Below are 14,161 nucleotides of genomic sequence, written 5' to 3' on the forward strand. Positions count from 1 at the left end.
CCCTCCTACCTCCCCTTGGAGTTGTTCTCAGTACCTTTTATTTCATTTTTATGCTATCATATTTAACTGAAGAGGCGTGGTCGTGCTGCGGGCGGGAAGGCACCTTGCACATGCGCGCTCCAGAAGGCTCTAGCAAACTTCTTTTTGCTTGCTATAATGCCGACCTGGGCAACGCGGGATCATCTACCTACTTGTGAGAATGTGAAGCCTTCTGTCCTCAGAGAATACCTGCTACAGGTAAGTATCTTCGCTAAATACCCATATGGGTTGAATATGGATAAGGAAGTGTTGAGCTGAAACTCACCCAGATTTAGCTAACTTGATTCATATTTCTCTGTTTCTATGGCTTAATTCCATATCATCAAGCTGATCAATCCATAGACTGGTGGGTTGTGTCCATCTACCAGCAGGTGGAGATAGAGAGCAAACTTTTGCCTCCCTATATGTGGTCATGTGCTGCCGGAAACTCCTCAGTATGTTCTCTATCTCAGCAGGTGGTGGTCACACACAGCAGCAGCTCTGGCTAGGCCTCCAAGCCTAATTTTTAGGTTTTGTTGAGTGCCTGGGGTTGAGGGCTCTTTTGAGCAAGTGCAAACCTGGTGGTGCCAGGTCCCTCCTTTTCTCCCCCCTCCCGCTGGCTCCGTTAAAAAAAAAAAAAAAAAAAAAAAATTTTGAACGTCCTTAAAGGCGTTTATTTCGACGTTTATTTAAGCGTCTATTGCAGCTACTCACTGGGACACCAGGTCGTTACAACTCGGAGTGGACAGCAGGTAATGTTTACCTTTTTATAGCGGGCAGGGGGTTCCCCGATTCTTCTCCTCGTGGCATATGGCATCGGAGGGCGAGGGCGCAAAGGGTCGCTCCCCGGGTCGCTTGAGCGCTTCTAGAGGGGATGCGGCGGTCTTAAAGCCTGATTCGCCCTTGTTGGGTGACAGTTTCGTGACCGATGAATGTCCCGGTCCTTCCTCCGGCGTGGCGGTTTTTCCCGCCATAAACGCCCATCCCCCGCTCCTCGCCTCCGTCATCTTGGCCGGCCACGCGGCTCGGACGGCTTCTTCTTGGGCCGCCCTTGAGGTTGGAGACATTAATGCCATGAACGCCCTTAATTTGGGCGACGGCACAGAAGCGGCTAAAGTTAAGAGCCGTTCTTCCCGCGCGGCTCCTTCGCGGAGTTTCGCGCCGGACGCCATTTTGGATGCGCAGCATGTCTCTCCCCCGCTATTGCGAGTGCCGGTTGAGAGTGCGTCTAGGGCTGTTGCCCAGGCTGCGGAAGTGCACAGTCTGGGGGGTTTCTCCCCCGAGTTTGTTTTGCTGCTGCATCAGGCCTTCCTCATGCACAACGCTGCCCCTGCTCCCTCGTCTGGTAAAGAGGTTGAGGTTCCCAGAGGTAAACGCCCTCGGGTTGATTCCCAGGCCTTGGAGGAAATTGTCTCCTCCGATGTAGATGAGGGCAGCGTGTCTGAGGTCTCCCAACGGTCCTTTGCGGATTCCTTGGAGGAGACGGATCCCCGCTCGGATGGAGCGGATGACCCCTCTGCAGCGCGGCTTTTTAGCCCAGAGGATTTGCCCAACCTGTTGTTACAGGCCATGGACACTTTGAAGATTTCCTCTTCGGAGGACGTCTCTCCCTCAGCCCCTGTTGGCTCTGCCATTATGCTGGGGACGAAGCGCCCGCCTAGAACCTTCCACGTGCATGATGCCATGCACACCTTAATTTCGGCTCAATGGGATGTCCCAGAAGCGAGCCTTAAAGTGGCTAGGGCTATGTCCCGCCTCTATCCTTTGGCTGTGAGTGAACGTGAGGCCTATCTGTGGCCTACCGTGGATTCTTTAATCACTGCGGTGACTAAGAAAACAGCGTTGCCGGTGGAAGGTGGCACGGCCCTAAAGGACTCCCAAGACAGAGGATTGGAGGCGGCCTTAAGGTCGTCCTTTGAGGCGGCTGCTTTAAGTTTGCAGGCCTCAGTTTGCGGCTCCTATGTGGCCAGGGCGTGCCTGACTATGGTGCAGCGGGCTTCCCCCTCGGATCATTCCTTGAGGGCTGATTGGCCGGCCCTAGAATCGGGCCTAGCCTATTTGGCAGACTTGCTGTATGATGTCTTGAGGGCCTCAGCGAAAGGCATGGCTCAGACAATCTCTGCGCGGCGGTGGCTTTGGCTGAAACATTGGTCTGCTGACCACGCCTCTAAATCCCGCCTGGCTAGGTTGCCTTTTAAAGGCAAGCTGCTCTTTGGGGTCGAGCTGGACAAAATCGTGACCGATCTCGGCACGTCTCAGGGCAAGAAATTACCAGGGGTCAGGGCTCGGGCTAGTACTCGTCCCGGTACCTCCAGAGGACGGTTGCAGGAAGCCCGTCGGTAATGCCCGGGCAAGTCGGGTTCCTCTGCCCCCTCTTCCTTCAAGAGGAATTTCTCCCCCAAGCAGCATTCCTTTCGCAGAGACCGCCGTCCCGGAGGTGCTCCCTCCGGTCCTCCCCCAGGGTCTCGTACCCAATGACGGGGTCTTGGTCCACGCCCCAGTGCAGATTGGAGGACGGCTGTCCTCGTTTCTGGGCGAGTGGACCACAATAACTTCAGACGCGTGGGTGCTGGAAGTCATCAGAGACGGCTACAAACTAGAGTTCTGCCGACCCTTAAAAGACGGGTTTGTACTCTCTCCCTGCAAGTCTCCGGTCAAAGCTGTGGCAGTGCAGCAGACCTTGGACAATCTGATCCGCCTGGGCGCGGTCGTTCCGGTGCCAGAAAGTCAGCTTGGCAAGGGACGTTACTCCATTTACTTTGTGGTACCAAAGAAAGGAGGTTCTGTCCGGCCTATCCTCGACCTCAAAGGGGTCAATCGGGCCTTGAAAGTGCGGCACTTTCGCATGGAGACTCTCCGCTCTGTTATAGCGGCGGTGAAGGCAGGAGAGTTCCTGGCATCCTTGGACATCAAGGAAGCGTACCTGCATATTCCCATCTGGCCTCCTCATCAACGCTTTCTGCGTTTTGCAGTCCTGGGACGACACTTCCAGTTCAGAGCCCTCCCTTTCGGGTTGGCTACTGCTCCGCGGACCTTTTCCAAAGTAATGGTGGTCATCGCGGCCTTCCTACGAAAGGAAGGGGTACAAGTCCATCCTTATCTGGACGACTGGTTGATCCGAGCCCCCTCTTATGCAGAGTGCGGCAAAGCTGTGGACCGGGTAGTTGCTCTTTTGAGCTCCCTGGGATGGATCATCAACTGGGAGAAGAGCCAGCTGCGCCCGACTCAGTCCCTGGAGTACCTGGGAGTTCGATTCGACACCCAAGTGGGCAGAGTGTTCCTGCCAGACAATCGGATTGTCAAACTTCAGGCTCAGGTGGACCAGTTCCTAGTAGCCTCTCCCCTTCGGGCTTGGGACTATGTGCAGCTGTTGGGCTCTATGACGGCCACGATGGAAGTTGTGCCCTGGGCCAGGGCTCATATGAGACCACTTCAACACTCTTTGCTGCAGCGCTGGACTCCGATGTCGGAGGATTATGCTGTGCGCCTTCCCTTGGACCCAGCAGTGCGCAAGGCGCTGAGCTGGTGGATGCAGACAGACAAGTTGTCTGCGGGAATGCCTCTGGTGACCCCAGAGTGGATTGTCGTCACGACGGACGCCTCGTTGTCGGGCTGGGGAGCCCACTGCTTGGGAAGGACAGCGCAGGGGCTCTGGTCTCCTGCAGAGGCAAAGTGGTCTATCAACCTCCTGGAACTCAGAGCCATTCGGTTGGCGCTTTTGGAGTTCATCCCGGTACTGGTGTTGAAGCCTGTACGGGTCCTGTCGGACAATGCCACGGCTGTGGCCTATGTCAACCGCCAGGGAGGTACCAAGAGCGCCCCTCTAGCCAAGGAGGCTATGAATCTTTGCCAGTGGGCGGAAGCGAACCTGGAGCAGCTTTCAGCGGCCCACATTGCCGGAGTCATGAATGTCAAGGCGGACTTTCTCAGTCGCCATACCTTGGAGCCCGGAGAGTGGCAGCTATCTGCTCAGGCGTTCTTGGACATCACGAAGCGCTGGGGCCAGCCGAGCCTAGATCTGATGGCGTCATCGGCCAATTGCCAAGTGCCGCGCTTTTTCAGCAGAGGACGGGACCCTCGATCCCTGGGAGTAGATGCTCTTCTCCAACAGTGGCCGACACAAGAGCTTCTCTATGTGTTCCCGCCCTGGCCCATGTTGGGCAGGGTGCTAGACCGGGTGGCAAAGCATCCCGGCAGGGTAATCCTGGTGGGTCCGGATTGGCCCAGGCGTCCCTGGTATGCGGACTTGATCAGGCTCTCAGTCGACGATCCTCTGTGGCTGCCAGTGGAGCAGGGCCTGTTACATCAGGGTCCCGTGGTGATGGAGGATCCCTCCCCCTTTGGTCTTACGGCCTGGCTATTGAGCGGCAGCGTCTGAGGAAGAAGGGCTTCTCAGACAAGGTCATCGCCACTATGCTGAGAGCGAGAAAGCGCTCTACTTCTACTGCTTACGCCAGGGTTTGGCGTATCTTTGCAGCGTGGTGTGAAGCAGGCTCACTTTCTCCCTTCACTGCTCCAATTTCTTCAGTGTTGGCGTTCCTGCAAGAAGGTCTGGAGAAAGGCCTGTCGCTCAGTTCCCTTAAAGTCCAGGTAGCGGCTCTGGCTTGCTTCAGGGGCCGCTTGAAGGGTGCTTCCCTGGCTTCGCAGCCAGATGTGGTGCGCTTTCTCAAGGGAGTTAATCACCTGCGCCCTCCTCTGCACTCAGTGGTGCCTGCGTGGCATCTCAACCTGGTACTAAGAGCATTGCAGAAGCCGCCTTTTGAACCCTTGTCGAGGGCATCTCTGAAAGACCTGACGTTGAAAGCAGTCTTTTTGGTGGCTATCACTTCAGCCAGAAGAGTTTCCGAGCTCCAGGCGCTCTCATGTCGAGAGCCTTTTCTGCAGTTCACTGAGGCAGGAGTGACTATTCGCACAGTGCCTTCCTTCCTGCCCAAGATTGTTTCTCGCTTCCATGTGAATCAGCAGCTCTGTCTCCCTTCCTTTCGTAGGGAGGACTACCCAGAGGAGTACTCTGCTCTTAAATATCTGGATGTGAGACGAGTCATCATCAGATACTTGGAAGTGACCAACGATTTCCGGAAATCGGATCATCTGTTTGTCCTGTTTGCAGGTCCTCGTAAGGGTCTGCAGGCTGCTAAGCCTACAGTGGCAAGATGGGTCAAGGAAGCCATTGCAGTGGCTTATGTGGCCGCGGGGAAGGTGCCGCCTATCCAGCTGAAGGCTCACTCCACGAGAGCTCAGGCGGCCTCGATGGCAGAGGCCGGATCCGTCTCCTTGGAAGAGATATGCAAGGCGGCAACTTGGGCTTCGGCTCATACATTCTCCAAGCATTACCGTTTGACTGTGGCTGCACGGGCGGAGGCCCGGTTTGGAGCTTCAGTGTTGAGGTCAGGGATTTCAATGTCCCGCCCTGGGTGAGTACTGCTTCGGTACATCCCACCAGTCTATGGATTGATCAGCTTGATGATATGGAAGGTAAAATTATGTATAATCATACCTGATAATTTTCTTTCCATTAATCATAGCTGATCAATCCATAGCCCCTCCCAGATATCTGTATTGTTTTTATTCTGGTTGCATTTCAGGTTCAAGTTTAGTCTTCAGTTACTTCAGAAAGACTTCGTGTTCAAGTTTTTTCACTTGGATTCTTCAAGAGTTAAGACGAGTTTGTGTTACAGTGAGCTGCTGCATTCCTCTCCCCTCCGTTTTACGGGGCTGGATTGAGACTTAAAATTCTGCCGGCACTCCCTCCCGCTTCGTGCGGCTGTAGGGCAGCTTTGTACCCCTCCCGCTTCGGTGGTGTTAGGGTCAGTCAGCTCCTCCCGCGGTTGCGGTTGCAGGATAAGCCAGATCCCCCTGCATCGGTGGGTGTGGTGTCCCTCCCCCGCTCCGCGGGGATGAGCTGGACGGATTCCCCTCCCCCACTTGTGTGGGGATGAGCTGGGTTAATTCCCCTCCCCCGTTTCGGCGGTGGTGAGCTGGGCAGAGTGTCCCTTCGTGGGTGTAATTCTCTAAGTGCTGAGTCCTGCGGATGGAGCTTTGATATCGACATACTGAGGAGTTTCCGGCAGCACATGACCACATATAGGGAGGCAAAAGTTTGCTCTCTATCTCCACCTGCTGGTAGATGGACACAACCCACCAGTCTATGGATTGATCAGCTATGATTAATGGAAAGAAAATTATCAGGTATGATTATACATAATTTTACCTTGTCATAAATGCCCTTTTCTTCTTAGTTCAAATAAGGTTTGGTTTCAGGTTGTTGAAATAAGACATAATGGCGGTAATTTTATAAGGATACTAGTAAAAAAGGCCCGTTTCTGTGAGCAATGAAACGGGCGCTAGCAAGGTTTCCTGCGGCAGTATCGTGAGGTGTTTGGAGGGCAGCGTTGGGAGGGCGCTGGACGGCAGCGTTGGGAGGGTGCAGGTGGGTAGTTTTTTTGTGGAGGGCGCCAGCTTCGGGGTCCCGGGGGATCAGGTGTTCGGACGGCACTGCGTAGCAGTGTTTGTCGCTGTGCATCGGTGGGGGGTGGAGGCTCTGCGTAGGTCGCTGTTTCTGGCTGTGCGTCGGGGGGGGGAGCGTCGGAGGGCGGTGGAACCGCCGATTGGCTGAGTGTCATAGCCCCGCCCTCCACGTCATCACGTTGTGACGTGAGGGCGGGGCAGACAATCATGGGATCTTGCAACTACAAATTTACATTTAGAATGTTGGGGTTGTGAATTATGTGTGGCTGAGGGCGGGTCTATGAGTGAGAGTGAGTGGTGATGACAGCCTAGAAGACTACAGGGCTTCAGTGTTTCCCTGCCACACAGTGAGGTTCAGAACGTTGGAGGTGAGAATTATTTATATAGATGGTTGGTTTTCAGGCACTAAGAATGTTTGTAAATGACCTCTTATAAAATACTAATGTGAAAGTGCACATTTAAGTTCTATTGGGAGTGTGCAAGGGGTTAAGTTTGGGTGGCGTGTAGACAGAGTCTGCAATTAACACACATAGAAGAACATTTTTGAAAAGAAATCCAAGTCAGAATAGTGATGTCCATGTCAGAATGTCCCAAACAGACATCCATCTCATATGTATTTTCAAACAGGAAATACATCAAGATTTCCTGTTCAGAAATACCTGCGATGGACATCCATATGCTGGAAATGTCCAGCATGAACATCCAAATTATGAATGGGAACGTCTGGCACATGGATGTCCTTTTTTTGGCCGTTTGAGACATCTATATGCTTTGAAAAGGCGCACCATAGATTATAAAATTCCTTAATTTGAGGAAAATATGTATCTGGTTTATCAATAAATTCATATTTGACTACAAATCAACCACTGGATATGTGTCTGTCTGGGCCTACATCCCTTCCCTACTCCTTCGGCTGTTCTAATCTTCCTGTAGGGAACCGCTTCTTGTTTCATTAGGCATTTGCAGCTTGGAATGCACTTCCATATCAAATTAGGAAGCTTTAGAACTATTTGTTATTTCACAAGATGCTAAAGGCTTTTTATTTTAAACAATATTTGATGTTTGATGGTATTTTAGTTATATGCTTTTGATGCCTGGTTTGTTTAAATTTTGTAATCTGCATAGAACTATATAGTACAGGCAGAATTTTTAAAAAAATGTAATGTATACATGTTTTAGTCACTTGTATTACATTCAATTTTACTTCAATAGTTTTCAATTAGAGTTTTGAAAACATTATCCCAAAAGTAGAAAAAGTATTCAAGTTAATTTTCTTGTGAATTCTAAATGGTTAATTTCTCTACAAGATCTACTTTCTTATAACTTCTGGAAGGAAAAAAATATCACAGACAAAAACTTTGGTTAAACAGGTCCTGTAACTGCTGGAAAAAAGTGTGCTATTTCAGAAGGATCTGCAGCAACAGTAACATTGTAATTGTATGATTACTTTAGACTAACTCTTTCTCTCTTATGGACTTTTGGCAGGATTCAGGGTTCATTTGATGCTTTGGAAAATAAATATGTAAGTGTTTCAATAAGCAGTTGGCATCAGTGATTAGATCAGATCTTTAGTCTTCTCCTGTTTGTTCCTTATAACTCTCCTTTTATTTGTCCTATCTATCCTTTTCTTCATTTATATTTTATTTCTCTCTCTATCTTCTGTTACCACCATCTTTTCTCCTTTTCCATTTCTTAGTCTGCTCAATTATCAATTTCTTTGTCATCTCCTTCCCTCTTCTATTCCTTTTTTGGTTCTCACATTTTCCAGTTATATTTCCAATTACTTGTACCTAATCAGTGCAATGCACTTTTGTGTATTTCCATGTCCATTCTAAGGCTACCCAGTTTCTGGCAAACCATGGGGAAAATGCAAAGCATAAACATAAATGAAAACATATGGATTCATAACACAAATCTTCCTCAATTACACATGCTTTAAAGCTTTGGTCACCTCTCAATATTGACTCGCCTGCTCCGTCTAATGTCTCTCAGTATATTGCAATTACTTCAAAAGTTTGTGCAAGATACTGCTGCTAAAATTTCAGAGTACTCATAGTATTATTCAGAGTTCTTGTGACAAAACAGTGTTTTTTTTTTTAAGCCTGTAAAACTGTATTATTTTTTGAAGTGTATTTCTCTAGTTTGGCCAGCAGGTGGTGCATGTTTATGTGTAAAGCTGTTACACAGAACTGACTGATCCTGCTTTAGTTAACACAGATAAGAGGTAACCTGCAGTGATATGGCCAGCTACTTAAAAAACTTATTGTTCTGGGTGCTGATTGGCCCAGGAGCTCAATTCATCTAGGATGCATTGGCTTTTTTTCTCCAGTCTTAGCCATGGAGAAGAGAGAGAGAGATCTCTTTGCTGAGGCCCTGTGAACAGTTATATTTGATAACCTGTGAGCAGCTATATGTCCTGATCTCCCCAGATACTATGTAGATAGTAAACAAATGTTTAGATAGTTTTATAAGTGATCCATATTTCGGTTACCTGTTACTGTTTTGCCGATTGCACGTTTTCTGTTCATTGTTGTAATTTTTCATGACAATAAACATTTTTAGTTTATTGCCTCTGCTTGTCTGGACTGACTAAGAATTCTGGTGATTTGTGTGTTGGGTCAGTGAGTGCTTTCCAGGAACTGGGGGACCACTGGGATTGTGGCCCCAGTAACCTAGAAATCACTAGGGATAATTTGAGAGCGGGATGCTCGCCCAGAGGTGGTTGTGTCCCAGTCGGTGGGAGGATGGTGCTAGTATAGAGCACAAGTGGCAGGTGCAAGCGGACCTGAGCTGTGCTGGGAATAGACCCTCCTAAGTGGCCGCAGGTGTAGCTCCAGGTGGGTGACTAGGCATTTTGTGACAGCTCTTCATATCCATTATCTGTGACATTTCAATCTTCTTGGGACTCTCCTCAATGGGACCAGAGTTTTATTGTCTCAGATGATGTTTGCTACTCTTACAGTTTACCTTCTCATAAGTGAAGGAGAAAGGTAGACAATGGTTTTTCCTCCCATTGGGGAGATACACCTGATGTCCTGCACTGCCCACCTCCTGCATTTGGAGGACCATTCATATCCAAAATTCCGCCTCAAAGTCTCTAAAGCTTTAGACTTGGGTTTTTGTGCCATCTCTGGCAGTAAAGGAGATTTCCAATCTATTTTGAATCTTTTACTGCTCCGAAACAGATCATAGCTTTACTAGTGCATGAAATTCTTCAAGATCAAGTTGGCTAACTGGAAATTACCTGCTTCAGTGCAAACAAGCTCTAGTTGACTCGAGTTAAAGTATAAGGTACATTTAGCTCCTGGTCATGATCATTCCCGTTACTTCATCAATCCATAGTTTCCGAGGTAGCATTTAACAAATCTAAACTCTGCAGAGTGTATGCTCATTTTCCCATTGAGAAAGATCAAAAACTTATCAACTTGGTTGTTCAGAAAGTTTGCCAAGGTACAATGTTTATGATGAACAGTTTATCCCATCAATTACAAATTCTTCATTACCACCATTCTTTTCTTCAACAATTTGTGAATTTCTTTCCTGCTGTTTCGTCTGATGCCAGTGTACATAACTTGAAGTTACATCTTGATGTACAAGCTCATCTCCTCAGGACAACATATGATATTTATTCTTGCACTGCAGCAATAGCCATAGGTGCAAGATTTACAGCCTGACTTTCAATGTCCGGATTACAAGAATATTTGCATGATTGGTTAGCGGACTCTGCTCCCCATGTATGGGTGACAGTCTTTTTGGAGATAAGGACGCATATTTTCAAAGCACTTAGCCTTCCAAAGTTCCATAGAAACCTATGGAACTTTGGAAGGCTAAGTGCTTTGAAAATATGCCTAAAGGTAAACTATGCTGTGTCATGAGTTAAGCATAACTGCTCTATTATCCATGAGCTTTCTTCTCAGCTGACTTCTTCATCCTCCCATACATGCAGACTCCAACAATCTTTCTATAGGAAACCATACCATCTGCAGTATTTCCAGCAATTTTACCCTCAGCATTATATTCTCAGTCTTATATTAAGAGGCAGAGACAACAATTCCCAGACTTCTACTCAATGTGTGCCTAGTAAGTCCAATACTAATTTTTGGTTGTCTCCCAGTGGGAGGCAGACTCCAACGCTTCTTCGAAGCCTAGGAGTTAATCTATGCAGATCGATGGGTTCTTCACATCATATAGCATGTATACAAAATAAACTTTCATCAATCTCCTCTCCAAAGATGCCAAATCCTGACTCCAATATGGTGTCAGCACACTGAGATCTTAAACCACAAGTTACAGACTCTACTATGAAACAGAGCAGTAGAACCTGTGCCTTCAGACCAACAAGGCATAAGGCATAAGATAGGGTGGCCTATTGGTTAGGGTGGTGAACTCTGGTCCTGGGGAACTGAGGAACTGAGTTCGATTCCCACTTCAGGCACAGGCAGCTCCTTGTGACACTGGGCAAGTCACTTAACACTCCTTTGCCCCAGATAAAAATAAGTACCTGTATATGTAAGCCGCATTGAGCCTGCCATGAGTGGGAAAGAGCGGGGTACAAATGTAAATAAAATAAAAAATAATTTCAAAGAAGACCTCAACCCATTCTCAATGTCCAAATTCTAAATTTTTTTCATCAAGAAAGAAAAATTCAAAATGAACATCTTGGCATCAGTCCTACCCTTATTACATCAAGGAGACTGGCTAGCTTCCCTAGATCTAAAAGATGCCTATACTCCTATTCCAATACATCCTAACCATTGCAGGTTTCTCACATTTACTTGCATTCACCCTCATTTTCAGTAACATACATTACCATTCAGAGAATCGTCAACTCCCAGAGTGTTTGGAAAAACTCTTGCTGTTGTTGCTCCACATCTGTGCAAAAGAGAGTTTTATCTTTACCTAGATGATTGATGTAGCAGGGTCCACACCTCTTCAGGAAACAGCTCTAGAAGATCTCGGATTTCTTATCAGCAAGGAAAGATTTGTGTGGAACCCAGCCCAAGTTGTCACTTTCATTGGAATCAATCTGGATACCATAGTGGCAAAAGCATACCTTCCTATATGCAGACAACATATTTTAATAAATTTAGCTGAAGACATCTCTCAACAATTTTGTAGGTGTTTAGGGAATACGAGAGAGTCGCGGGGTTGAAAATTAACATGGATAAAAGTGAGTTACTGGGCATTTCTACTTCTTGGGAGGAGGACCAGCTACATGTAGCTTTTCCTTTCGTTGGGCGCATAATTTTTGATACTTGGGTATTCATGTGCCATTTGACCTCCAGCAGTTATATGCCCTTAATTATGAAAAGACTAGGAAAAAAGGCCCATTTCTCAGCGCAATGAAACGGGCGCTAGCAAGATTCTATAATGGTAGGGGCCCCCTCCCTCCGTCCCTCCGAGCTGCTTGCCTGCCTCCGTGTGACCATCGGATGTTGTTCGTGGTTCGCTCTGTGTGGGGAGGGTTTTTTATTTTTTTGCTGCACCTCTGTGCCTGTGCCATTTTCGTTTTGGCCCTCGAGTGTCATTGCTCCGCCCTCAACGTCATCACGTTTTGACGCGAGGGTGGTGCAGACACTCAGGGGCACACCGGATATCTCGGGCGCCTCAACTTCCGTGGAGGCTTCATTAGAACGTTGGGGTTGCCTTTTATATAGAGAGATTTTATTTCACATTTGCATGGATTTGGGGTACTGGAAAGGGTTATAGCTATCTTGGTGGGGTCACATTGTGGTGGTGAAGATGAATATATTGTCGTGGCTGTTATTTTTGTTTCAGTCCCTTCTGATCCATATTCCTCATAAGCTTCTTCACTGTATACAGACACTTTTCTCTCTATTTGGGAAAAGAAACGGCCGTAGTTGTCTCAACAGGTTCTGTGGGGTGCCCTGGATCGGGGAGGTAGAGTGGTTCCTAATTTAGTTTGGTACTATATGGCTGTGCAGCTGCAACTGGTGCTGGATTGGGAAGTTAGGAAGGGTAAATCAACTGTGAGATTGGAATAATTATAGTTTTCTGACCGCCTGTTGTGCTGTCTTTTATGGATGCCCTTGGGGCAGGGGTGGTCCCCACATAGGATACCAAACCCCTTTGTTCAACATTTGTTTGAGATTTGGGGGGAGGCACATAGACAGTGGGGCCAAGTGAACAGAGTTTCTTCTTTGGCCATGATGAGAGGTGGGTGCTCCACTTTGAGGCAGGCCGGGAGGGTGGAGCTTTTGCTCGCTGGGAAAGGTTAGGCTTGGTTAGTTTTTGGGATATTTTGGTGGGTGGGAGTATGATTCCCTTTGAAACAGTGTGGAATAAATATGCTTTGCCTGTAGGGGACTTCCTTCATTATATGCAATTACATCACTATATTGCAGAACAGAGCTGGTTGTGGGATGACCCTTACCGGCCTGTAGTACCCAACCTTTTTCTTCCACTTTTGTGGAGAGGGACCACATCTGCCCTTCTCTAGTCCTCCAAGACCACTTCTGACTCTAGGGAAGTTCTAGCAGCTCCAATGGCTGACCTTTTCAATGTTTCTCTAGATTCCTTCAGTACCCTCGGATGTGTGCGATCTGGCCCCATTGTTTTGTCCACCTTTAGTTTAGCCAGCTCCTCACAAACACAGTCCTCTGAAGATTGTTCAGGGACTACCTCCATTACTATTTTGTGTTTGTCTTCTGCAGTCCTGTTCCCATCCCTTCAGCTGTGAACACAGAACAGAAATATTTGTTAAGCAATTCTGCCTTATCAGCTTCCACATATTCCTCCACTTCACCTTTGAGTCTCACAATGGCACTTTTGCACTTCCTCCTATCACTAACATATCTAAAACAATTGCTATTTTTTCTTCCATTTCCATCTTTGCTTTCTTGACTACTTTACCAGCTTCTCTTAGCTTTTCCAGATATTATCACCTGTCCTCCTCTTTCTGCTATCTCTTGTAGTTTGACGGCTAACCTCTTTTTCCTTACCTTTTCAGCTGCTACTTTTGAGAACCAAAGTGGCTTCCTTTTTCTCTTACTTTTATTTACTTTCCTTATAAAAAGGGTTGTTGCCCTTAAAATAGCTCCTTTCAGTTTTGCCTACTTCTTTCCAAATTCTTCCAGACAGTAGTTCCTTGAAGTAAATCCCCCATCTAAATAAAGTTAGTTTTGTTTTTTTAAGTCTAGAACTTGCACTATTGAATGAATCCTTTCCACACCAATCATGACACTGAGTCTCTGTGTATTTCTCTGGCTCTTTAGTGTCCATCCACCCAAGGTTGCAGTCCAGGTTTCCCCTATTAAGTTATTTCATGCTTATATTCTCCTGGATGACCCTCAGCTTTGAACTCACCACTGTTTGCCTGCTTGTCTGTAGAGAAAGCGTAATTGTTTTTCTCCGAGGACAAGCAGGCTGCTTGTTCTCACTGATGGGTGACGTCCACGGCAGCCCCTCCAATCGGAAACTTCACTAGCAAAGTCCTTTGCTAGCCCTCGCGCGCCCGCGCGCACCGCGCATGCGCGGCCGTCTTCCCGCCCGAAACCGGCTCGAGCCGGCCAGTCTTCTTTTGTTCGCACTCGGTACGGTCGTGTTTCGCCGTGTCGGGCCCCGGAAAGTTGACCTCGCGCGTCCAAATTGTTTTTTGAGCGTGTTTTTCTCTTAGGAAAAGCTTTTCTAAAGTCGGGAAGTGTTCCGGAAACCC

General features: G+C 47.8%; 1 protein-coding gene across 1 annotated transcript in view; it reads left to right on the plus strand.

Annotated features, from left to right (window-relative positions):
- The window catches only part of HORMAD2 (HORMA domain containing 2), a 195,432-nt gene that overhangs the window by 57,419 nt on the left and 123,852 nt on the right, over window positions 1-14,161 (plus strand). Inside the window, exon 5 of the mRNA XM_030218218.1 lies at window positions 7,972-8,008. Coding sequence (XP_030074078.1) covers window positions 7,972-8,008 — 37 coding nt within the window. The remainder of the gene's footprint in view (window positions 1-7,971; window positions 8,009-14,161) is intronic.

This window comes from Microcaecilia unicolor, chromosome 11 (genome assembly GCF_901765095.1).
Source record: "Microcaecilia unicolor chromosome 11, aMicUni1.1, whole genome shotgun sequence".
NCBI lineage: Eukaryota > Metazoa > Chordata > Amphibia > Gymnophiona > Siphonopidae > Microcaecilia > Microcaecilia unicolor.